Below are 26,028 nucleotides of genomic sequence, written 5' to 3' on the forward strand. Positions count from 1 at the left end.
GAGCTCACCTGTAAAGCCCACCCTCCCATCCGTGTTTTACAGCCCATGGACTTGGCTCCGGCTGGAGCAGACACAGGTACTGAGAGCCCTTGTCCGAGCAGTGCATCAGGGAGGACACACCTTGACAGAAGGTGCAGCTCTGTGGGGGCTGTAGGCAGGCGAGCTCAGGGGCATGACTGCTACTCCTATCCTTTGAGCAGTCACAGACTTTCTCCAGAGCCTCATTTTGACTCTGTGAGACTCCTCAGAAGAGCCATCCTGGGGAAACTGGGAGCCGCAGTGAACCCTGCAGTGAACCAAGACCACAACAGGGACAAATGTTCTCCTGCCCACCCCGCCTTCCTCGCCTGCCCCTCCAGGAAAGAACCAAGGGACCAAGAGCACACCTGTATTTTCCGGTCTTTTAGTTTGAAAAAAGTATTGATTGGAAGTGTACAACCGAACACGGCGTGGCTGCAGCACCATCGCCAGATTGTTTCACAAATAAAAACAGAAAGGGCCTTAAATAATCGGGTGCAGATTAAAAAAACCTCAACAGTGAAAAAGTTCTTCCCTCCGAACAGAAATTCACAGGCACAGAAATGGCAACAACCACATGGAGACAATGGGGGGACATCCTCCTCCTCCTCCTCCTCCTGAGCAGGGACTCTGCGGCGCGGCGCTCCCGGGCGCGGCTCCGTCCCGGCTCCCTCTGGAATGGTTACGGATGAACAGTGCGACATGCCCTTGCTAACCACACCCGCCCCACCCCCCGACCAGGACACGGACAAACAAGGCCTCTGCTAAGGCTAAAAAAAGGACAAGACTTGGAGTCTTGAGTTCAGCATGGGTAAGAAACGAGAGTCTGGTGAGCACGGCCCAGTCCCCAGGTGGGCCCTGCTACTCGAGTTTGGCCTTCTTGGTGCTGTCCCCACCGTTCTCCTCTGCTGGTGCTGCCGCCTCCCCCAGTTTCCGCTTCCCGCTCTCAGCGGGTGGGTGTGTGTTACGGGGTTTGAAGCTGATGATGATGCAGGTCATGTTATCGCAGCCCGTGCCATCCCCTGAGGTGTCCGGAGCCAAGCACTGATCCAGCAGCTGGGGAGGGACAGGGCAAGTCAGCGGAGAGGAAAGATACACACCGGGACCACCCCGAGGCACTGGGCCCATTCCAGCGCCTGCCAGCGGCCCAGGGGCTGCCAGGCCAGACCTGTGCAGGAGGAGTCAAATGCTGTTCCCACCGGACAAGGGGCAGAGATGGCCTCAGCAGCCCCAGGGCTCTGAACGTGAGCAGAAACTCCTTTGGCCGGACAGCACCCCGGGGGTCAGACACTGAACCCGTCTGAGGGAGGGCAGGGCAGAGCCAGGCACCGAGCTGGGACGTGGGGGAACCGCAGAGCTCCTGACCTTACCTCTTCTACAATGGAGGAGAGTGGCCGCAGGACTCCGTTCTCATCCTTTTGGGTGATCTTCGACTGGATGAAATCCACCACCTCCTGGCTGCTCATCACATTCCTGCAGAGCAGACAGGTCAGAAAGGCAGAGGGAGCACACACGCCACAGCGTCCAACAGGCCTTCCTCAGGCCCAGCCTCTGAGGGAGCACAACGGCTCCCTCACTACTCACCAGATTCCATCACAGGCAATGACCATGAAGTCGTGGTCATCGTTTATTGTCAGCACTTTGATGTCAGGCAAGGCAGAGATCATCTGCTCTTCTGGCGGGAGGTTCTTGTTCCGCTTGTAGAAGTGATCCCCTGTGGTGGGGAGGAAGATGTCTGGGCACAGGCAGTGCTGCCTGCCATGGACAGTGAGCAGCACTACCCTGCCACAGGGCATTCCCAGTGGGATCAGGCTCTCTGATCTCCACGAAGCAGAGGAACCATTGTAGGGTCCAAGTGTAAGCTCTGGCATCCCCAGGGAAGAGGGGTCTTGGCCAGCTCAGCCTCTTTTTACTCCAAGTGCCCCTTCCCCAGCTCCTGGGGCAGCCAACAGCACACAGCACCTGTCACCTCTGAAGAGGCTGTGGCTGTCCCATCCCTGAAGTGTTCAAGGCCAGGCTGGATGGGGCCTGGAACAACCTGGTCTAACGAAGGTGTCCCTGCCCATGGCTGGGGCTGGAATTGGTTGAGCTTTAAGGTCCCTTCCCACTCAAACCACTCCAGGGTTCATTTTATGATTCAAAGTTCACTTGAGAAAACGCCCTCAGCTCTGGCTAGCAGTTTACCAGCAATCATCCTATGAATGGACTTCCACAGCCACCACAAACCAGCAGGTGGGAAGGCCAGTGTCTCCCTAGATAAACTCCTTATTTCCATCCTAGAGGTGTTTTTTGTATCTTTACACCAAGATAATGATTTCAGTGGTTTGGGTCCTTCTGTACACACTCAGATAAAGAAATGGGCTCAAACTGCCAGGAGGCCAGGTCCCCAGGAGGCAACATACCAAGATTCATCAATAACCCAGTCAGCAGGAGAAGTCCTGTTCCAAAGGCAGCAGCCTGGTTTCGGGACAGTTGACATGAGGTGGTTTCTGAGAACCCAGCTGCTGGCACAACAGCCTGGGCCGTGTCAGCTGCTGCTTTCCACTGACGTCCAGCTGTTTCACGGCCGCTTTCTCCCATTAGACCAAAATCTCCCATCAAATATTGGTTTCACTCATCCCGTTCAAAACAGTTCCGTGACCTCAGCGGCTGTCAGTGCTGTCAACACGGCTCTCCTGAGGGGCCAGGCCTGCCAGCATCCCCCTCCTGCTTACCGATGGCCCTGGAGAGGTTGAGGCCGCCGTTCACCCTCCCGTCCATGGTGACCTTGCCCCCAGCGTTCTTTATCCTGGCCAGCTCCACCTCGTCCTCGGGCTTGTGGTCGTAGGACATGTCCACGGCCTTGCCGCCCTCGGACACGACGCAGCGCGAGTCGCCGGCGTTGGCCACGATCAGCTGCTTGCCCCGGATCAGCGCCACCACCGCCGTGGTCCCGCTGTCCGAGCCGGGCTGCGGGAGAGAACTCCGTGAGCTTTCTGTCCCCCTGAGCGGTCAGTGAGGGAACCAGCACCAGCCGCTCAGCCCCAGCAGTGCCCAGATCCCACTGCACCCCACACGCACGCACGGAACAAGGGGGACACCAGGAGTGTGTTCACTGAGGGGCACGTTAGGAAACACCTCCGTCCCAGTCTCACGCAGTGTGGTGTGTCAGGATTCTCTGGTGTAACCCTCTGCTCTCATGTGCTGATTCCAACCCCAGCCCAGGTGGAGCACATCCTCACTTCAAGTCAGGACAGTTCCCCAAAGGGAGGAATCGGCACCTTGGAAGCCATGTCCCCTCACCTGACCTGCTGGGTGCCTGACTACGCTGTCATGGGCTGGAGAGCCACAGCCCTGGCCCAGTGAGCAGTCATGCTGTGCTCTGGAGTAGTGCTGCCAGCAGAGCCCTCCTGTTCTTGCCCACACTCTCCCTCCACACTGCTTTCCAAGCACCTCATGCCCAGCAGCAGGATCAGCCTCTTTGATCCCAACCTACCATCCAGATCCAGGCCCACCCCTCAGCGTTTGCACGACCCCAGGCTGTCAGCAGCTGCCTCAGCGCCAGGAGAGTGCACAGGGTGTTCTATCCCCACCTGAACAGGAACAACCCCTGGCTGAGTCTCCCGAGTGCCCCTGGCTCCACACTAAGCTGCAGAACACACAAAACCGGGGTGTGCACCTCCTCTTTCCCCTCCATGCCCGGTAACAACATTTCCTCCTCTTCATCCTCATCCTCCTCTGCTTCTTCAGTGTCATCTTCATCATCTTCATTCTCTGCCTCTTCACTGCTGTAACCGTCCTCATCCTCACTACATTCCTACAAGGAAGGAGAGAGACCACAGGAGTCACACAGGACACTTGGTGCAGTCCCCCTGCTGGCCCCTCCATCCTGGGGACCAATGGTCAGTGCCCCCAGAGGCGTGAGGTGACCTGCCACGTGTCCCCCACACGCGACGGCCACAGCCAGAGCAGCTGGTGTCACTACAGCAGTGCATGAAGGGATGGTGCATGCAGCAGGACCAAGGGCTATCAGCTATGGCCGCTGCAGGGTGAGGGTGTGTCCTTAGCTCAACAATCCCAAACATTCCCATGGGATGGCCTCAAAGGATCAGCCTGAAACACCTGCTCCTAGGAACACACCCAGGATGAGCCAGAGGCTTGTCTCAAGTACCACCACAGACAATGCATTCTGCCCAGCCAGAAGGCCACTCTGTTCCAGTGCTGTTTCCTACCTCACTGTCTTCCTCCTCTTCCTCAACCTCATCTGACTCATCCTCACTGTCCTCAAAAAATTTGGATTTGGTTGTGCGCTGGGGCTTTCCCGTGGAGGAGCAGGAGGGCCCGGCCTCCCCAGTAGAAGAGGTGACGGCCTCGTCACCTTTGCCTAGTTCAGGCTTCTGCAGAGCAGGGCTGTTGCCTCCAGCGCTGGCTTTGTCTGAGGTGGAGGAAATACCCGTGATTTCTTCGTCTGGCTTCCCGTTCTTCCTCTCCTTGTGGTCGGGAAGCTCCCCTGGGTCAGCCTCTCCATTCATATTTGACTCCCCATCATGCTGCTTGCCTGTCCCCTCCACAGCGTTATCCCCAGCTGCAGCTACAGACTTGGCTTTGAGGTTCTTGGTGCAGTTTTGTCCGTAACGTGTGAGAAGCTCCTCGATGGTCATTGTGGCTTCTTCGTGCAGAAGGGCAGCTTCCTCATTATCCACTGCAGGGGACAAGGACAGGGAGGGTGAGAGAGCAGGACACCCGCCACGCTGGGTCCTGTGGTTGCTGAGGCTGCTGCCGGCAGAGTTCCAGCAGTGCTCCCCACGCTGCCGCTGAGCACACAGCCAGGCCCGTGCCCTCCCACAGCTCCCAGATGCTTCAGGGACAGCAAGGCCACAGCTGTGACCACAGCACAGCCTACCAGGGCCCCACTGCCCCAGACCCAGTGCTCCCTGGCCGACTGACAGCACCACAGAGCGTTCACATCAGGTGTGTGGCCAGGGGGCAGAGCCTCACTTTGCCGAGCCCAAGCTCCTTGGGAGCTGCAGGGAAGCAGATGCACCATTTCCACGTGCAGCTTTGGTCATTCATGCTGCAGCTGGGAACAAGAGAACAGCAGCTCCACGGGCTGGAAACACCCCAGGGATCCCCACCAGCTGTCATCTGGACAGGTACAACAGGTGAGAGGACAGCTTTGGCCATCTCCCAAGTGGGACTAGACAGAAAGTGGGATAACTTTGATGACCATGGGCCAAAGACCACTGCTTCCCTACTGACATCCCCTTGCATACAGTTTGCTTTGCTATTTAATCCCACAAGGAGTACAAACACAGCCCAAATGCTCCTGAAAACACAGAACAAAAAGAAAGAAAACCCAACCAACCATCCACCCACTTCACCCGTCAGCTGGAGAAAAAGAAACAACAAATCCAGCGTTTCCAAACTGACATTGTTCAAGGTGACAGGATCACCTTGCATCTGCCTCAAGGCTGGTCACAAGGCACTCGGGGAGGGCAGCACAGGATTCCACCCCAGGAAACACCTCCTGGGCTGGCAACCACTTGCTGGTGAAACACTTGCTTCTTTGTGGGAAGAAGAATTGCTGAAGAGACCAGGATCTGCTTCAATCCTATCTGCAGCTGGTGGCTGCTCCCAGCCAGGGAGAGCTAAGCACTGCCCATCACGTCATTTCCCTTCCACAACTGAGCCCAGAGCTCCTGACATATCCTGGAACCCTGACACCCATGGAGGAAGCTCTATAGAAAATGACAGGCTGTTTTGTTACCCACAGCACTAAGCTCACAAATGAATTAGGGTTCCCCCAGCACCAGCCCAAAGCCATGGACAATGCTAAAGGGCAACAGTTCAACTCAGCCAAAATTAAACTGAGAAATTGGGACAGAAAGCCTTGTGCCCCAGGACACTTGACCCTGCTGCTCTACATCCCTGTCCTGGAGCTGCAGCCTGGTCTGCTCAGTGGCATCTGACTTACCATCATCCTCATCAGCAACTTTCTCTTTCTCATCTTCATCATCCTGTGGCCGCCCAGCCATTTGAGAGAGCTCCTTAATCACCTCCTCTGTGGTGAGCTTGGCATCAATGGCCAAGAACGCATCTTCCAGGGCCTGTGTGTGAACAGACATGAGTGGGCAGCTGCCCTTTCCCCAGAGGATGCCTGCCTGCCATTCTGGGCACCCCAGTCTCCTCCAGCCCGCACACTGTAACTAATGACAGCACAGCTGCAGCTGGCAGGGCTGTACAGGGTTCTCCTGCCCCAGCAGGGACACCCAGAGTCAGCTGCCCAGGACTGTGCCCAGACAGACTCTGGACAGCTCCAAGGATGGAGACTCCATCACCTCCCTGGACAGCCAGCACCCACCGGGGCACTGACACAAGGGCTTTCCTCTGTGTTGTCACTCAGTCCAGGGCAGAGTTGGCTCCTTACCTTTTGCAATTTGCCTTCCTTGTAGGCCTTCTGGTCTTTGATGATCTCAGGGAGGTACTTGGCACAGTACAGGGCAACCTCTTCTCCTGAAAAGGAGCAGAAACTATTTAAAGGGGCTGATCCTTCCAGACAGAACCTGCTCTTGAGCAACTGAATTCCTGAGGTAAATAATCCTGGGACACAAGCCAGAGCTGCTCCAGACACAGAACAGTGACACAGCAGCTCAGTGAGGGGATCCTGCTCACACCTTCCCAGTGGGATGTGCACATGGCCCTGGCAAACCCCAGAGCTCCAAACCACCAGGTGTGGCCAATGCTGTGAACTTCCTGAGAGGGAGCTTAGGCCCACAGGAACATTTAGGCCGAGTCTTTAGGTCCAGCCTACCTGGAAATCTTTAATTTCACATGTCAGTGAAAGCAGAAGGGAAGCTTTTGCTCACTGTAGGTTCTATTGGAATATTACCAATGTGCAGTGAGCACACAGAAAATGTTCTGTCTTCTAGTGTGTGTTCCAATGGCACTGAGATCCTGGAGATCTGGGATGAGCCTCTCAGGAGACAGGGCAGTCACTCGAACAGGAAAGAGCACAGCAAGATAAGGAGCAGCCAGAACACTGTGCTCAGAGCACAGGGAATAACCAGTACTGAGAGACAGCTCAAGTCAAGAGCTCGTCCTAGAGCAGCTGAGAGAGTTTGAAAAGCCAGAAACTCCCCCAGCTTGGTAGGTAATGGTATCAAGTATGAAGGTATGGGAGGCATTTGTTTAGATCCTGAAGGTGCTGTTCAGAGAGAAGAAAGAGTAAACATTGAGGGATGATGAATTTTTTGTAGTTTATCTTGAACAGGGCAAGAAAGTAGTGTGAGTTGTAAGAGATCAGACTAGTCACTGAGGTTTTTGTATGAGCAAAGAACAGTGTGGGACACAGGAGCGTGACTCACACCTCACAAAGACGAAAAATTAGAGCCAGAAACTGAGAAACAAATGAAATGACTGCACAGAAAGAGGGAGAGGAGCAGGGCAAGCTGCAGGCACGTCCCACTGTAGGGTCCAGGAACATCTTGAGGCTGTGCTGGACCAGTCATTCCCTGTCACAGCACAAGGAAGTGGCAGTGTGGGTGGCTGGGCACAGCATGCCAGACTCCCTGCACCAGGGGCTTTCCTGTGGCTGTAGGTGCAACCAGAGCCACAGGGGCTCCTTTCCTTTGGGCTACAGGACCATTTTCACATAGGAGGGACCAGCCACACAACTCCTGATCTTCCTGCTGCACATCCCAACTTCCCTGCCCTTCTCTGAGCCCAGCAGAGGCTGTGCAGGCAGCTGGGCATGACAGAGACCTGTGCAGGCAGGAGCAGAGCTCTGTGATGGAATGGGGAGCAAGGGAAGTGAGAGGAGAGCACCAGCCAGCTGTGAGCTCAGCAAAGGGAGCAGAGAAGTGCGGAGATTTGGGAGGAAGACAAAGGACTTTCCCAATGGACCTGCAGAGAAGGGAACTGGCCACTGACAGAGAACAGAAACAGCAGAAGGGCTGCTGCTACACAGTGCTGCAAAGCATCCCATGGTACAGATCCAGGGAACAAAGAGACTGGGTCTGACCTGGGAACACTGGAGAGGACCTCTGACAAGGGCCCGGAGTGACAGGACAAGGGGGAACGGCTCCACACTGACAGAGGGCAGTGTTAGATGGGATATTAAAGAGAATGCCTTGCCTGTGAGGGTTGTGAGGCCTTGGCCATCCTGTGTTTTCTCCAAAAAAACCTCTTGGTGAAAAACTGTTAGCTGTCTCCATGAGATGGAAGCCGAAGGACAGTGATGGCCTCAGTGCAGAGCACAAATGCCAGACGAGGCTCAAGGTCAGTGTTTGAATAACAGATCTCTCAGTCAAACACCACTAATCGCTGCAGAGCCTGCAAACAGCAGCCTCTGGTAGGGACAGCACAGACAAGAGTGTGGTGTGGGTCAGGCAGAGTGATCTTGGGAGCACCTGAACCAGCACTGTGACCTATCAACAGACACAAATCCCCTCTGACACACCCTGGTCTATCCATTACCAGTTCCAACCCTTCCAGCCCCACCGTGGGTGCCAGGGAAGGGCTGCTGTGGTTTCACCCCAACTAAGCACCACCCAGCCACCTGCCCACCTCTCGTGGAACTGGGGAATGGGTTGGAAGAGTAAAAGGCAGGAAACCCTTGAGTCAAGAGAAGTTTAAACAGTAACACTAATAATAACTTTTAAAAAATAGTTAAAAGCCAAATAGCAAAGAGAGATAAATAAATCTCAAAACAGATGAGCAATGCAAGATACGTGTCCATGAAGACATATTATTAAAAGAAAAGCTAAAGCACAAGTAGACAGAGATAAAGACTGACCAAACACTCCCACTCAAGGGGCAGAATGCCCAGATATCATCCTCCACAATCTGAAGGGGCAGGGAGGCCTGAGCACATAAAAAAGAAGCTGGGGAAGGCAAAAAACTGGCCCAGCAGCATCTTTCAAACACCGGAAGGCTTGTCCACAAGAGGAAAACATAAGAGAAAAATCTGATGAATGAAATGGAAAATGCAAATATGTGAAAAACTCCCCAAACTCACCCTTTTCTAAATAACACAGTAGTAAAAACTTTCCCCAACCTATCTGGAGCAGGAAGCTTAGTGGAGAGTTTCAGGCTGAGAGATGAGCAAGGTATGTAAGAGAAGTTGAATTCAGTTTTTGCACTGCCAGGTAATAAAGCTTAGCAAGGTTCCCACCCAAAAACTTACCCTTATATGGGAGAGACCTGAGAAAATGCTTCAAACTGAAGAACTAATCATCAGTACAATTACACAATAGTAGGGGATGGGCAAAAATCAGATTCAACTGTATTCATATCCTTCCTGATATGGTTTGTCTAGGAAGAGCTGTAGAGATTCAATCACTAGAAATCTGAAGTATGAGTTAGAAACTCATGCCAGTGCTTTGCTATTCCAAGCCTTTCCCTAGTGCCTGTCTTGAATCTTCCCTATTGCATTTAAGAACCCCAAACACAAAACCTAATGTCCTGTACTAACAGGAATGTCACAAGTGTCCAAAATCTCTCTAAAACCCACCACATGGAATGAGACCTTGGCAGCTGAGAAAGCAACACGCTGAGCCCAGAGGAGAACAGATGGATTGATACTATTCATTCTTGACCCAGTTTTGGTAGATGCTCCCTATCTTTATTTTTTTTTGCCTGACACACAGTTTCTGAGGTGAGTAGCTCCTGGTCCCTACATCCCATTTCCTGGTCATTCTCTGCCTCTCAGCACCAACCCATCACCCCCAGGTTCTCAGAGGTACCCTCAGGATATCAGTGACTGCTCCACGTGGGTCTCTGCACTCTCTGAGATGAAGTTCAGGGGAAAAGAGAATTTCAGGACATGAAATACATTCCTCAGACTGAGATGACACCTCTGGAAGAGCTGCTTGCTCTGTGTGCAGCAGTGACAGTCACAAACTGGACACTGTGTTACAGAGCCAGTGAACAGGGAGAAACAGGCAGCTTAGTTCATCTACTGCATGCAGATTTTCAAAGAGTTTTCAAATAAATCATCAAATGTTTTCTGTACTGAGCTGCCACAAGAAAAGCAGGGAGCTTTAAACAGGAGCAGTTTTCAGGATGGAGGATGGCCACTGGGAGAGCTCCTTAAAATGTAGGTTGTTCAACATCTACATAAATTAGCAGGAAAAGAGGTCAGTAAAACATGATGGATCACTCAGCCTGATCAAAATTAAAATGATTTGCAAGATTTAACAGCAGGATCTTAGGCTCTTACATTATACTGGCAGAAGAAATTCTGTAATAATATTAGCAATAACATTTAATGGCAATGTTCAGTCATACAAGCAGAGACAAGCCTAGGACTCCTCTGACTGGAAAAAAAGACATGGGGACCAAAACAGTGAAAGTGAAAAGTCACTACTACCAGAGTGACTATTCACTCATTCCTTGTGTCATGGATACTGCAGTGAAATTATCAGGAAGCAGATTTAACCACATCTTTTTCAAACAGGGATTCTACGCAAAATGCACAGTGCAAACAATCACCAAACATAGAAGCCTTCTTAAAATGCAGTCAGACAAATCTGTGAAGAGTTGGTTCATCCAGAAGACTCCAGCATGTCTCCAGGATGGAATGGCTGCATTCCCCAGTTTAAGGAACCCTTACAGGGAGTGGATCTGCCTGTTTTGACTTTCACTCTTTCCTTGGGCAGCTACTGGAACACACTGCCTACAGTCCATCTCAGGTGATTTTTCTTACCACTTTTCCTTCTGTGACTCTCCTGCCCAGCTCATCCATCACAGAAAAGGCCATTTCCCAAAGGTATAAAAGATGGAATACAAACCTGATTTCAATTTCAGATCAAACCCTGACCTGCCCTCCAGGACCCCTAAGAGGTTCAGAACCTCCACTGATGGTATCTGTCAAAGAGAACGCTTCCCATCAAGGAGCAGAATTCCCAACAGCAGATGGATGCCCCAGCAGCCACGGAGAGCCCAGAGGGGTCTCCCTGAAGGACAGGGCAGAGCAAGGCAGGTGCAGTTACCTCCGTGTCCATCGTAGACAGAGAACATGGCTGTCTCGCTGTCCAGCTCGGGAATGCAGTTGTGGGCATCCTGAAACAGAGAGCAAAGGTCTGGAATGACAGGGATTGCATTAGATACACACAAAATCATAGAAACACAGATTTGTTTGGGTTGGAAAAGCCCTCTGAGCCCCAACCACTGCCAATCCAAAGCGCTGTCCCACGCCCTCAAATGCCACAGCCACGCTGCTTTTAAACCCCCTTAGGGATGGGGACTCCACCCCTGCCCCAGGCAGGCTGTACCAGGCTGGACAAACCTTTCCATCAAGGAATTGCTCACAACAGTCGACCTGAACCTGCCCTGGCACGGCTTGAAACTGCTTCCTCTTCTCCCATCCGTTGTTTCCTGGGAGACAAGCGTGGCCCCCACCCAGCTGCACCCTCCTGCCAAGGAGTTGTAGAGAGTGAGAAGGTCCTCCTGATCCTCCTTTTCCCCAGGCTGAACCCTCCCCAGCTCCCTCAGCCACTCCTCCTAAGACTTTTGCTCCAGACCCTTCCCCAGCTGCATTCCCATCTCTGGACAAAGCACAAGGCCTGCACAGTGCACAGACCTTCTCTCCACAGGGTGGAACAGCCAGCCCTGAGCAAGGCAGCCCCGTGATTTTACAGCCTGAAATCCTTCCCCTGTGGGCAAGCAAACCCACCCTGGCCATTGCGAGGTAGAGCCTGGCACTGATGGCCAGGCTGCACCTTTCTCCTCAGCCCTTCCCCTGCCCAGCCAACCTCCTGACACTCCTCCAAGCCCAGCCTTCACCCATCTCTCACCACCTGGCACGTCCCACACAACCGTGGTCAGGGAGAACACGTATCCTGTGATACCTTCAACAATGTCATCGTTTCTGTGGTTCATCTTAAAGGTGCCACAATTGCCCCAAAACACTGTGCTTGCTCCAAGCCAGCAGTCTCAGATATCTGGATGTGTCCGTGCAGCCAGCAATATCCCAAAGTTTACACCCACACACACACAACCAGATCACAGCCCAGCAACCACTGAGCCCTGCTGCTGTTTAATGTGTGACTCCTCGGATAAGGTCTCTTCACTCCTCAGAGTTCCAGTGTCTGGTAAAAAGAGAGCTCAGCTCCTTGCTCAGGAAACAGGAGCAGAGAGGTTCTGGGTTTATGCAGCATTCTCTGCAATGGGACTGCTGGCACTGGGATAGAAAGAGCTCCTGAACAGGCAAGTGACCATCTGAGCTCAAAATGAGCAACGACTGAACAGTAATGCAGGAAACCTCCCCAGCCCTCACTGGAGAGAGCAAATGAAAACAGGGACAAACCAAGAGGCAGCATTTTAGTGCTCGCTTTTCTGATCATTCCCAGAAGCCAGTGAGCCCCCAGCACAATAACTGGGGTAAGTCCCAGGTGACCAAACAGCAGTGTAATTAAAGAGATGCAAATGGTGCTGGGGAGGAAACCCAGCACTGACGCTAAAAATAGTCTGTGCTGCCCTCGCTGAGCCCCTGCTGCAGCCTGTCCTGACCTGTCCCTCCCTGATCCCCAGCCTGCGGGGACAGATGGGCAGGAGGGCTCAGCCCCCACAGGGCACGTGGGGCTGGCTCTGCCCTGCTCCAGGTGCTGGCGGCTCTGCACACAGGGCAAAGCCAGGCCCTGCCAGAAGCCCAGCAGCCAAACCTCCATGTGCCCAGCCCAGCCCTGTCTGGGAGCTGCAGGGACTGTCCTCTCACTGATGTGATCTTGTGCTGCTGAAAGAGTCCACCAAGGTTCCCAAAGTCTGCTCCATCCAGCCTGTGGGATGCCCCACTCTCCCCACTCACCTCAGTGGTGAAGAGCTGTGTCTGAAGCATCAAACACACAATTCAGCTGAAATGTGCAAGTGAATTAATACATTGACCTGAGAGCTCATTTAACAAATCTCTATGTTTTGAACCAAATCCTCACAGTTTCTGAAGTCAGGGCTTTTGTTCTAAGCCTGGGAGAGGAGTGAAGCTGCAGAGGGGGGCTGCTGGTGTCTCACTGTGGGGGTACAGTCGGAACAGGAGCAGAGTTTGGAGAAGCCCCACCCCAACACACCCTGTGCCTCCCGCTGTATCCCAGAGCACTCCTCTAGACCATAAAACTCACTGCAGCCCTTTGCTTTGTTGCTTCCAGTACCTAATACAATTTATTTTTTTTGTATCTTTATCCTTGAGGTTCCTCATCTGCCCCAAACATTTCCTTACTCCCAAAATAACCTCTCTGGACTCAGCTACAGTATTTCCTCAGAGCCCTGTACACCCACCTCACTCGAAGGCTCCTAAAACCCAGGTACAAGGTGACAGAAAGCTCTTTACACCCAAAACAGCTGCACACTCTGCCTGGCTTCACCAGCACACACAGAACCACAGCATTAAGCACAAACATTCACTCAGGACCTTCTCCAAGCCTTGCAGAAGAGCAAAAGTGCAACTGAACACGAAGAAAACGAAGAAACAAACCAAGATAAGGCAGAGAGCAGAACACAGAGAGCTGGAATGCAGGAAAATTCACTGCTCAGCTGTGTGCAGAACACACATTTCTCTCCCGTCAGGCTCAGAAGCAATCTGCAGCACGTTTAACTCCTGTCTGATTTCTTGGGATAACTCAACTAAATCACATCCACACTGGCAGCCTCAGCCAGCACAGACAAACCAGAGACGTTGGGCAGTGCAAACCCCACACCTGCAGCCTGGGGCCTCTGCAAAGGCACCAGTGACAGCCCCCAGGTGGCGAAGTCAGAGCCCTGGCCCAGCTGTGGGAGGGCTGAGGGAACCAGCCCCATTCTGCTCTCCTGAGTGAGCCCAGCAGCACCACAGACCAGCCCCATTCTGCTCTCCTGAGTGAGCCCACCAGCACCACAGAGCAGCACCATTCTGCTCTCCTTCCTCCCAGCCCTGTGCAAAGGGAGCCATGCAGCTCTGAGCTGCTTACACGCACGGGTTAATCCCCTTTGGGATTACACTCGGTGCCCCAGCGATGTCCCTGTGCCATCAGCTGCCCCTCCACGGCCAGGACCAGCTCAGACACTCTCAGCCAGCCCCACGCACGTCGCCTGAGTGAATCTCAGCACCAATTCTGCCCCTTCTGCCCCGAGTGCCAGAGGCCAGGGTGGCACACAGAGAGAGGAGGAGACACCTCCGGTCACTGATTTGTCACCTGGACCATTGCTGTCCCACTCGAAGAAGCGGTAGAATGTCTGACAAAATGGATTATGAACCTGTACCAGCAAAAATTCAGCGTCTGACAGCCTGAATGGGACATCCTCTCCAAACCAGCCCCGGGCTACGAACCAAACACTGAGGGATGTGCCTGGGGTGGCTGCAGGGACCAGGATTAACCCGTACCCAGCTCAGCTGTTCACTGGCTGCCCAGAGGGGAGAACAACCCAGCACATCACGGTTGTTCACAGCGGATCTGGAGTGCCCAGAGGCGCAGGGCCAGCAGCCCCACAGTGTCCTCACACCATCAGGAGCTTTAGGGGCAGTTCCTGCAGATCCTGCCCTGGGGGAACTGGGGCGAACACCCGGGCCTCAGCCAGGGTTCATCTGCTCACAACGAGCCCAGCAAAGCCAGGACTAGCAACAGGAGACTGAGAGTAGCCACGAGAATTCTTCCTACAGATCTTCCTATAAATAAATAAATGCAGGGAGGAAGCGCAGCAAGACCCCGACGCTTCATTCCAAGGGAGAAAACCAGGGATTTCCCCTGAGAATTCCCCACTTGCTTTCACTCAGCGCTTCACCCCAAATGCTCCTTCCCTTCGTTTTTCACCCCGAATTCCTCATTCCTCGCAGGGATTCACCCAGCCGCACGTGTCCCGGCGCCACGGGGGGACTGTCGCCGCCGGAGCGGGAACACGCGGCTGCCGTGCGGGATTCGGGAAAGGCTGGGGCGGCACCGGGAGAGGAAAAACGCCCCTGCCGGCCTCGGGAGGGAGGGGGTGCCCGAGACCCCCGGACCTCCTCGCCGTTCGGGGCCCCGCGGAGGGCGGGCTGTGGGCGCCGCCGCCCCGCCGGCCTCAGCCCCTCACCTCCATGGAGACGCGCCATCCCTGCATGGCGCTGAACCCGAAGTGCAGCGGGCGCGGCCCGAGCCCGGCGCCGTCCCCGGAGCTCTTCACCGTGTTGGGCTGCGACAAGTAGGCGCCCATTGCGGCCGCGGCGGCCTCGGTCGGCGGCGACCGGACCGGACCGGGGGGCGCGGGCGGACTGCGGGGGCGGTGGGACCTCGCACCGCCGGGCGGCCACCGGAAGTCGCGCGGCCGGAAGCTCGGCGGCCGGAAGCGCCGACCATAGAGGCGCGGCTAGAGCGGCACCGCGGCCCGCTCCGCCCCGGGACTACCTACACGGCCCGCCGGTGGCTTCGACCCGCCCTGAGGCTCCTCCGGGGGAACAGCGGATTTGAGACCGGCGATGCCGCCGCCGGCCGGTGCCGCGGGCGGCCGCTCGCACAGACAAAGCCGCGCACGCTCGCAATTGCCAGAATTATCGCCCTGCCCCTCTACATGAGGGGCCCTCGCGCACCCGGCGGCTTATATAGGCTGTGTCACGCCCACCGACCAATCAGCGACCCTGAGGGCTCCTTCCGGCTATCTCATTGGCTGTTTCACGGAGGCGCCCCGCCCCCTTCACGATCCTTCACGGCGCTTCGCGCAGGGCGCCCCCTGTGGAGTGACGCACCGCGGGGCCCCGCCCGCCGGCCATTGGCGGGGGCTGACGCGCCGGCGGCGGCGCTGATTGGCTGCGGCGGAGGCCCCGCCCCGCACGGCGCGTGACGCAGCGCGGCGGTTGCGGCGGGTACGTGCTCGGGACCGGGAGTGCCGCGGGCCCGGTAAGTGCGCGGCTCCCGTCCCTGGGCCCCGTCCCGCGCTCCCCGTCCCTCGGCCCCCGCCCCGCCCTGCCACCGCCAGGCCGGGAGCCGCCGGCAGCCCCGGGGCGCGGCCCCGGCTGACAGGCCCGGCGGGCGCGGCCCGGTCCGGCCCGGCCCGGCGGGCCCGGCCCGGCCTGGCGCCTCACGGAGCGCGCCTCTCCCGCAGGGTTTGCGACCGCAGCATGTCGGAGGGCGAGTCCAAGCAGGTGCCCAGCAGCGGCTCCGACCCCAAGCCGGAGCCCGCCTCGTCTGGCCCGGGGATGACCTCGGTGTCTGCGCCCGTGACTTCCGCGGCGCCCCCAGAGGAGGAGGAGGAGGAGAGCGAGGACGAGTCCGAGATCCTGGAGGAGTCGCCGTGCGGCCGCTGGCAGAAGCGGCGCGAGGAGGTCAGTGCCGGGGCCGCTTCCCGGGGCTGGACTGCGGGGGAGCCCGGGCGGGGCCCGAGCGGCCGCTTGTCCCGCCTCCCCCCGCCTTTCCCCCCTTCATCCCCGGTTCACCGAGGCCCCGGAGCGGGGGTCCGGGAGGCGGGGAGATGGGTGGCCCCTCGCTAGCCGCAGGGCCCGGAGCGTGTCGGCTGGAGCGCTGCCCGCGGTGTGTTGCCGTGCCGCAGGCCGGTGTGACGGCCAGCTGTTGCTGCTGGGGAGGAGGGAGTGGCTCCGGCAGCCCGGTGTGCGTTTCACAGATCTTTCTCTCCGGGAATGGGGAAAAGCAGCGGCCGGGTAGTTGTTGGTGCTCCCCGGGGAGTGTGGGTGGTGCCTGCCGCCGAGGTGGCCAGTTCCCCGAGCCGGTTCCCGGGGCTCATCAGCTTTGGAATCCTCGCTTTTGCTTTGCTTTGTTATCTGCAATCAGGATAAAGCACAGTCAGCTCACACAGGCTTGTTTCCTGGCCTGTCCTGCCCGCACCCACTGCTGAGTGCATGTGCTGGCAGGGTCCTGTGTAAAGGCACAGGGAGATTAGATCGTGTTGTTTGGGACAGATCCTTTTTTCCGCTCGTTGCTGGGCTCTGTTTTTCTTCCTGGGGGCTGTCTGCACGAACTGGTTTGTGCTCTGTGCTGGCTCGGTGCCCCTGCCCGAGCTGGGCAGGCTGTGCAGCCCTGGCAGGTGCTGACAGCCAGACAACGCCGCTGCGGCACAAGTGCTGATGGGGCTTTTCTCAGCCACGGGCGTTTGTCTGCTTTGTCCACCGCTGCGAAAAGGGCAGTGCAAACCCCGGTGGTGGAGAGAGAGTCATTGGTTCCGATGTAAATTTGGAGGTCGAAGTAAGGTCGGGGATTCCCTGAAGTTCTTCACCTTTGCTTGCTGAGAGCTGTCATGGTTTGGTTTCATGTGAGCCAAAGGCTGGCGTGGTGTTGTCAGAATGTGCCTTTTCTGGTGGGGCTTTGCAGATTGGTTACAAATGTAGCTTTAACGTTATATTGAAAAAAAAAAAGTTTCCTTTTTCCCTTTTTTTAAAGAAATGTGAAGCTCTGGCTCTGTCCTTCACAATGTATTCCATACCTGAAGTGTTTTATCTCTTGCTCTGCACTGAAGGGGCACATGGTGGAGAACAAAGCTGGTTTGTTTGCGTCGTCTTTGCAATGTGTTTTATTCAGTACTGATCATGTTGACACAGAGAGACACAGGGTTGTCTGTGTTCTCCTACAGGACAAGTAAGGTTTGGGAGGCTCTAGTGTTTTCTTTGGATTTCAGTTCTCCCTCAGCAGACAAATGAAATTAATTGAAATTTTGGCGTGGCTAAATGATTGTCCTGTGGCTCCAGGTTGCCTCTGTGGAGGTCAGAGCTCTGCTCTGCCACCGCAGTTGAGGGATGGGCACTGGGGCCACAGAATACATTGTTGAGTGACCTGGGTGAGCTCGGGGCTGCTGCTGCTGGAGCCTTCCCTCATCAGGGCTGCACAGGCTTGTGTCTGGCTGGGAGCAGCCTCTGACCCTGCAGTGGAATCCTGGTGTGTCTCTGGATTTCACGTGTGAATTTGTGGCTCAATTATCCCCCAGCTCGTGGAGAGGCTTTTGTTCCCTGCACTGCATGACATCAAACTCCCTTTGCTGTCATAATCGTTTGGGCTGACCTGCTCTCCGGAGTAAACTCTGGCACTGCAGATGTCCTAACCTGAAATTTATTTGGGATAACAGCTCTGCTGGCTGAGCAGGGTGCCCTTTTTCCCCGGGAGGTGTGACAGCTCAGTCCACACTGGTTATTCCTGTCAGTGCAGCGTGTGAACAGGCTCTCACGTGCTACCCCTCGCAGGGAGGTGTTACTGTGTGCGAAAAGCACTTGCCCACCTTTCCCCATTGATGCAATCCCGATCTTTTATTGTGGAAGTGTCTGCTGGGTGTTGGATGAGTTGGAAACAATGGGACATGATAATCTGGAGAGGAACGGGTGCACACACATGGCTGTAGAATGAGACAGCGTGTTCTGCCTGTGCTTTGGTACTTCCTGTGTGTGACATTCTTTCCTGCTTGCTCCGGTGCCGTGCTCCGCTGGATGTTTTGAAATGTAACGGCATCGCTTTTTTTTTTAAAAAAATATTGTTTTACCATCCGTGAGTGGTGCACTCGCTGCAGCAGAGGTGGGGCTGTGCAGACAGTGCAGAGAGGGCCCGCGAGCAGGGAGGAGCGGGCCGGCTGTGAGCCGGGGATGATGTCGGTGCCCGTTTACCGAAACGGGCAGGTTTCGGCGGGACGGTGCTCGCGCCGCCGGTGCCGGGACGGTCGTGGGGCGGCGGGACGGCCTGCGCTGGGTTCCGGCCCCCGCACGCCCCGGCCGCCTGCGCCCGATTCGGGAACGGCCTCAGGCGCTCCCTGCGGCCCGCGGCCCGCCCGGAACCGGGCCGAGAACCAGGGCCGGTCCCGGGGCCGGTCCCGGGGCTCCGCGGGGCGGGGCGGGGCGGCCGGGGCGGGGCCCGCGGTTCGGCATGACCAGCCAATGGCAGGCGGCGGGGAAGCGTTACATCACCGCCAGCGGCTCCCATTGGCTGCCGCCCGCCGTGGCCGCGCCCCGAGGCGGCCGCACCCTCGGGCTGTGCCGGGCCGCAAACCGGCGCTGCCGAAGGCGGCGGGCGTGATTCGGCTTCAGCCGCCGCAGTGAACCGTATCCGCTAATGGCAGCACACGGCTCACAGGGGGAAGTGGTGCTGAGAGCAAGGCCGGACGCGGAGAGGAGCGGGCTGAGCGCAGCCCTGCAGAGAGGGACCAAAGAGACACGCGTGCTGGAGCGAGCGTGTGCCCTGGCATCGAGAGGGCAAAGCTCGTTCAGGTGGGAGCAGGAAGGGACGGCACAGAACCCCATCCTGGGGCTATTACACACAGCAGAACCAGATGTTCATGAGAGGAGATGGTCCTGACCTCCCTGGTCTGGTCTTCTCCCTGGGATCCAGGGCCAGGACACCAGGGAACAGCTCCAAGCTGCATCTGGGGGGCCTCAGGCTGGGCAAGCGGGAGCATTTCCTTACCGAGAGGGTCACACCTGCCCCAGCCTTCCTGGAGAGGAGGCCCATGCCCCAGGCTTGTCCGTGTTTGAGGCACTTGGACAATGCCCAACATGCTGTGGCATGGGCCAGCCCTGACTGGGCTGAGCAGTGGAACCACGGAATCTGTGGAGGTCCCTTCCAGCTGGATGTTCTGTATTCTGTATTCTATTCCTGCTTAAATTTCAGATGTAAAAGAGGATTGAGTGTTGAGTTTATTGATTGCAATTCTTTCTACAAATAGGGAGCTTCTTTAGTGCAAAGTGTGATTCCTGTGAAAGTTCAGAGTAGTTTTATTAAAATCAGATGCTTCTGTGCCTTTTTTAACTAAGAACCCTTTTTACCAAGATAGAAAATGCTTATGTTCCCCAAATTCCACTTTTTGTGGAACATGGAGCAGTACCTGTGGTTCCTGCAGTGTTGTGGACTGTGCTGCTTTCCTCCCAGAGCTGACTCTGGCTCTGGAATTGTGCCCACATCCCTGGTTACTCTCCTGTCCAGTGCACAGGTGAGGCTTTACAGGATGTCTTGTCCCATATGGCTGATGCACAGGGCAAGGCCCCACAGCGTGAGGGCAGGGTGGTCACCAGGCTGGTGGGCTCTCCTGTGCTCACCTGGCTCCCTTCTGGCTGCTCTCCCTGAAAAACCAACCCCGCTGTTTCTGCTGTCCTGCTGTGACACTCCACTTCCTTCTCGCAGGCGACATGCATGCACAACTTAATTTTCTAGGGTTGTCCAAGTATCTCGAGAATTATCCCTGTGCCTCCTAGGAATAGAAACTTTCTAGTGGAGCAGGATTGCAGCACCACATCAGCCGGTCAGTTTTAGCCTCCTGGAGCTGGCTGGTGGTGAACCTGAACCTGAGAGCTTGGTGCCTGCTGTCCCTGGGAGCTGCATGGGTGACACGTAACTGCAGGAAAAGTTGTGCACTGCTGCAGCAGAATCTTTTATTTACAGCCCAGTGTTCTGGTGTTTGGCTTGGCAAGTGAGCAGGAAAGTCTCAGCCCTTCCTAGATGACTGTGTCCTTGGGTTTGCTGGGTGTGATGGCTGTCTGCTCACCATGTTTCTTTCTGTACCTTTTCTGGGGAGGAAAGCTGTGACTGTGTAAGCCAGCACTTTATAAGGAGCACTTTGTTGACATCTCTGTAGTATACTTCAGCGAGAAGGAATCTGTGTCCTGCATGTGTGGGCGCTGTCAAGTCCCCTTTTGGGGTGTGTGTGAGTGTCTGTCAGGACAAACAGGCCTGGGTGGGGCTGGCTGCCTCTTCTGTGCCTCTGTCACCGGGTACAGCCTGGGCTGGTGCTGCGTAGGAGCATCCACTGATGGTGGGGAGAGGGTTCTCTGGAGACCTGGGAAGCTCTTAGGACACGTGGTTTTATTGCATGGGTCGTGGGTAAAAGGGCCTTGCATTCAGCCACCAGCTTTGGCTAAAGAGGTGTCCCAAAGAGAGAGAGAGAGAGAGAGCAAGGGGTAAGAGGTAAGAGAGAGCAAGGTCCTTGCTACAATACACTATATCTCCTTTTGTGTGGAATATTCTAATTCACAGTGACCAACGGTGGGAGACACAAATCCTACAAACTTTGCATGCAGCCTGTGAGAACTGCTATATTACCATATCACTCTGTATTCTAAACTCTAAAGACTACTTTTTCTTACCTACCTTTTTCCCTGATACCTTGGGGGACCACTCCCTGGAGCCCCTTTGTTTGCTATCACCCAACCCATCACCAGCTTATCGCTGTCTTCCTGCCTGCCATGCCTACATCTCAAAACTGGCTTTCATTTCTCTTGCTCTTGCAGGTTTTATACTTTTAGAATCTCTTGCCAGGCAATCATATCTGTAAGCTTTTCCTGTCTCATCTTTCCTAACGTCTCCCCCATTCTGTTGAACCACTAAGGTACTGGAAATTGTCCTGTTCATTAATTTTTGCACACCTTGGAGTGTACAAGGTATTGCAGCTTTCGATGCTCTTCAGTGCTCATTCAGAGAGATTGTGAAGCCTGGCACTTAGAGCAGAAGAGGGAGAAAAGGGGAGAATGAGCCCTGGTCTCTGCTTGAAGAGACCTTTACCCTTTCCCAGAGAACATGCCAGGCTACTCAGGAGCAGTGGGAGAGTACTGCGCTGGTCATGCTGCACTGGCAGCAGGCACAGGGTTGTGCATCTGTCCCACAGGTTCTGAAGTGTTGAGGGGGTCTGTAGGGTGGCTGCAGGTGACGTTTCAGTTCCTGGTAGCCATCAGTGACCTTGTGGCTGACTGTTGCTCTGTGGCTCATGTTTTACCAGCCCATTTGTGACTCAGCTGCTGGACTTTCCCTTGCTGCACTTTCCATGTTCTGCCCCACTTCGGTGACTGCTGAGATCAAGATGTTGGTTTCTGCCTTACCTCTGGGCACAAGCCTCATGTGTCAGCGTGGCTGTGCACGCAGTGGTTGTCACGTTGAATAATTCTTGTTTTTCTCTGGGATTTTTCACTGTTTGATGGAAGCTGCATCCCTTCACAGCTTCCCTTAGAAAGGCGTGATGGTGGAGTTCCCTGTGGGCCTGGGTGTCAGGTCAGGAGCAGAGCTCAGGGAGCAGAGTTTGAGACACTGTGCACCTCTGCATGTGAGTCCAGTCTTGCTGTTGTTCACTGGATGCTGGCAGTTCAGAAAATTAAATTAGGCAGCACGCTGCCATTGATTTAGTTCCCTTTTTTCTGTGAAAGATTTGTCTGTCATTTCATTTGGCACTTCTCAGCTGTTGGTGGCTCGATGTTCCAGCTGGATTTCAGTGCTCAGGCTTACAGATGCTCTCAGTCTGTGCTGGAGCTATCAAATGTTCAGAAAAGAGCTGTGATTTATGAGGACCTGAACTCAGAGAGACAGGGAGTGAAACACTGGGTCTGCTGCATCTTTATCTCTTTGTTGTTTTCTCACTTCTAGGGGGAGTCTCCGTTGCTTGAATAATTTTTGATTTGAAGGCAGTTGGTGACTTTTGTACCTCTGAATTTACGTTTCTTCAAGGGGACAGAGCACAGGATCCTTGAGAAAAAATGCCAACAGACTGAGTGTTTGGATTCTGGGATACAGGAACCTGATTTTTCTCAGCCTCTATTGTGACTGGAAAGAAACTTGCTGAGGTAGTGATAGATAAGCACCAGTCCTCCAAGCAAGCTGGCACTCACAGGGCTGCCAGCTCCCTGGCAGGCTTTGACAATGGATCTGGGTTTTTTCCACTTGGAGAAAACTGCCATGCTGTAGTTTTTATAATGAGAAGGTGTTAAGAAGAAGGGAGGATGTGAAGTCTTTTAACATTTTTATTGGCTCATGCAGGAGCTTCCTGAAAGAATCGACCCCTTGGGATGTGCCAGAGTGAGCTGAGGGGCACCTCAGGGTGCAGAGGGGATGGAGCTCTTGTCCCAGCCCCGCTGTGTCCCTGCTCACAGGCTGTGACAGGCAGCTGGCCCTCACTCCTTGCAGCAGTGGCTGGAGCAGGGGTGGCTGCCTGCTGCTGGTCCCTGTGACTGAGGGATGGATTCCTCCATCCCCTACAGAGCTGCTCTAACAATACCATGCACCAAAGCCTCCCCTTGTCTGCCCTCTGTCCTGGGGGCCCAGGATGTCCTGACAGCTGCCACAGGTTTGGTGGAGCTTGGGCTTGGGGCGAGGCTGTGTGCTGGCTCTGACCCAGGTCCTGCCTGCAGGGAGATCCTGGCAGGCACAGGCACAGCCAGGTGCAGGTTAGCCATGGCAGCATGGTGATTCTTCAAGCATCCAGCGGTGACATGGATGACAGGAGTAGCTGTATCCTGTTTCTCTTTATCAATGCTCAGGAAAAATCCCATTTCAGGTGTCTGGTACACGTCTCCCAGGCCCTCTGTCCCTGCAAAATCCGATCCCAAGACCTCTTGTCCCAACTAATCTGGCAGGAAGTTTATTTGCAGGTTTGTCTGCTAGTCTGTGCACATACACAGAGCTTGAGGCACGGAAAATAGTTTGAAAAATAGTTTAACTAAAGACAGGACAGGCGATGGTGGCAAGGCTCAGGGCCTGGCTTGAGACTTGCCTTGAACATTCCTTTTCTCACTTGTGGAACTTCCTGAAACATCCCATGAATAGTGTACCCACGAACTCTTATTCCATTTCAAAATTACCCATCATCTCACGTAGCAGCCATTTTTACTTCTGACGTCTTGTGGCAGTCAGCTTTGCAATTTATAGATGTGTGTCAAGATCAGGCGTTCATCATCCTCTTCAAAATATGATGTTTGCTCACCTCTTTGCGTGCTTTCTCCAGTATTATCAGGAAACATGAAATAATTGCTTTCCATGAGTATTTCACGTGGCTTCAGGGATTGTTTCCAAGACTGGTACTCCCACAGTATACCAATTTTTATGGCATTTTCTGTTAAGTGTAATGATCTTTCAGCCCTTCCTGTGTGACTGATGTTGTTCAGAGTTACCTGGAGTGGTTTGAAGAGCTCTCTGCCAAGTGAAAATATCACAGAAGAACAGGATGGGCTATAGCAGGCTGGGAGTAGCTCACATGGGGTTTATCCTGTCTGGTTTTCCCTCTCTCCTTGGAGTCTCACACTGCTGGCACTCATCTGGACTTGCTGCCCCAGTGCTGAACCTTCCTGATGAACTGTCTGAATGGGCTTATTTATAGATACTGGGTTTTCTTCCACACTCCCTTCCTTACTTTGCTGTGCTGTTTCTGTTTACTTTTGGGAGTTAGGGATGAAGAATGGTTTCCTCTTCCTCCTTCCACAGACCAGCTCAGTGTGACTGAGCTCTTGGACTCCACTGGATGGCTTGTTTGTTTGGAAGCACCGAGTGAAACTGAGCACTCGTCCCTTTGGTCCTGCATTAGACAGTTTGTATTCATTTCTGGTATCCGTTAAATGGATGGAATTGTGCCTGTCTCCCTGTGGGATACTCAGCACTGGGGCCAGCCCCTCCTGACAACAGAGATATTGAGGGACTAGAGTGCATCCAGAAAAGGGAACACAACTGGGGAAGGGAACGGAGCCCCAGGAGAGGCTGAGGAGCTGGGCAAGGGGCTGAGCCTGGAGAAAAGGAGGCTCAGGGGGGACCTGGTGGCTCTGCACAACTCCCGGACAGGAGGGGACAGCCGGGGGGGGTCGGGCTCTGCTCCCAGGGAACAGGGACAGGACCAGGGGAAATGGCCTCGGGCTGGGCCAGGGCAGGCTCAGGGTGGGTATTAGGGAAAATTCCTTCCTTAAAGATCTGTCCAGCCTTGGCACAGGCTGGCCAGGGCAGGGGTGCAGTCCCCATTCCTGGGGGAATTTAAAAGCTGCATGGATGTGGCCCTTAGGGACATGGGTTAGTGCTGGGGGAGTGGCTGGACTCGATGATTTGGGAGTGCTTTTTCCCGTCTCATTGACTGTGTCCAGAGAAGTGCTGCTTCTGGTCAAAGTATCTTGCCTCCTGTCAGACTTTTGTGTTTTTATGGCTGATCTGCTGCCTGGGGAGTTGCCGGGGGGGATTTGCAGTTAGGTGTGTCACGCCTGCAGTGTGAAGTGCCAGAGTGCTTTTGGAGAGGCTGGATGGCCGTGGGGGGACAGCCTGTGGTGTGACACGGGCAGTGTGACACGGGCACTGCTTCAGACCTTGCTGCTCTCCTGTGGGGCAGATGCAGCTGTGGCTGGCAGGGGGGCCCTGAGCTCCATGCCGGTGTCCCCGTGGGGCTCAGCTGTGAACAGGACCCGGGGAGGTGACAGGGCCACATGCTGTCAGTGCCTAAAGGATGTGTCAGCTCTTGGCATCTCCTGAACTGGTGCAGTTCTCCTGGAGGAGAACTTCAACACATGGAGGACTTCTAACCGTGACTTTAAATAGCCCTGATGTGTCCCTTGGGTTAACAGACTAACTTCTTGCTGATGGGTTTGGTCTTGTTTCTTGTGGCAGCATGTCTGGAAGAACCAGATATTACATTGCTGATGGTCAGGTTGTCTTTTCCATGCAGTTTAGTTGCTGCATGAGGTGGCCTGTACATCCATGGTAACCATCAATACCTTCCTTTCCTTGCCACTGTTAAATTACACTGGATATTTTCATTTTCTTGTTGAATTAAAGCCTTTCAAGCATTTTACTACCATGGCTGTAATTGCCAATGCGGCAGTTTAATTAAAACACCAAGTAGAATTGTTCCTTTGCTTTGTTGGATTTCTTTTCCCCTTGCCTGCAGTGGACCTGGCAGTCTTTACTGTGTTACATTCTGGACTGGCCTCAGCTCCCAGAGAGCCCTTTTTGTTCAGTTTCTGTTGGTAAATTTGCTGCTTTTTGTTTCCCCACAGCTCAAGGAAAAGTTGAGTTCCTCATGGCCCAGCTGCTGGCTCTGGGGGTCTCTCATCTCTAGTCCCAACCATTTGCCAGGTGGTTGGGCAGAGCCTTCACCTTTCTCTGGCTTAAACCAGTGGCCAGGGAAACTGGTGAACATGTTCACGCTGCTCTGAACCAGATCTGGGGCCTCTTGTGGAGGTCTGGCCTGGTGTGCTGCCACTCCCCAGCTCTTCTTCAATGTGCAGGTCCATTCTGTACACTATTCTAGTTATTGTGGACTTTTTCCCTTTTGTTAGACTTCTTTTTCCTGGATTGTAAATCATCTCTGTCAGGTGTGATTTAGGCTGTTTTTATTCCTTGTTTAATTGACAGATCATGTGAACTACAGAATGTCTCT

General features: G+C 54.6%; 2 protein-coding genes across 3 annotated transcripts in view; one reads left to right on the forward strand and one right to left on the reverse strand.

The window, feature by feature from the left end:
* Window positions 1-387: 387 nt before the first annotated feature.
* On the reverse strand, window positions 388-15,273 carry PPM1G (protein phosphatase, Mg2+/Mn2+ dependent 1G). Of its 2 annotated transcripts, none has more exons than XM_066180211.1 (10): window positions 15,034-15,273; window positions 10,989-11,058; window positions 6,425-6,510; window positions 5,972-6,104; window positions 4,230-4,699; window positions 3,677-3,814; window positions 2,733-2,967; window positions 1,603-1,732; window positions 1,389-1,491; window positions 388-1,074 (listed from the first exon to the last, which is right to left on the reverse strand). In XM_066180211.1, exons 1-10 carry the CDS (start codon window positions 15,151-15,153, stop codon window positions 880-882), a joined length of 1,680 nt encoding a protein of 559 aa, XP_066036308.1. In that variant the 5' UTR covers window positions 15,154-15,273; the 3' UTR covers window positions 388-879. The 2 variants fall into 2 exon arrangements, with proteins under 2 accessions (XP_066036308.1, XP_066036307.1); XM_066180210.1 differs by lacking the exon at window positions 15,034-15,273 and adding an exon at window positions 11,285-12,021.
* Window positions 15,274-15,751: 478 nt separating this feature from the next.
* The window catches only part of NRBP1 (nuclear receptor binding protein 1), a 32,873-nt gene continuing 22,596 nt past the window's right edge, over window positions 15,752-26,028 (forward strand). Inside the window, exons 1-2 of the mRNA XM_066180256.1 lie at window positions 15,752-15,833; window positions 16,039-16,258. Coding sequence (XP_066036353.1) covers window positions 16,055-16,258 — 204 coding nt within the window. The 5' untranslated portion in view covers window positions 15,752-15,833; window positions 16,039-16,054. The remainder of the gene's footprint in view (window positions 15,834-16,038; window positions 16,259-26,028) is intronic.

Source organism: Chamaea fasciata, unplaced genomic scaffold, assembly GCF_029207755.1.
Source record: "Chamaea fasciata isolate MVZ Bird 193981 ecotype frontalis unplaced genomic scaffold, bChaFas1.0.hap1 SCAF_3, whole genome shotgun sequence".
In the NCBI taxonomy this organism is placed as follows: domain Eukaryota; kingdom Metazoa; phylum Chordata; class Aves; order Passeriformes; family Sylviidae; genus Chamaea; species Chamaea fasciata.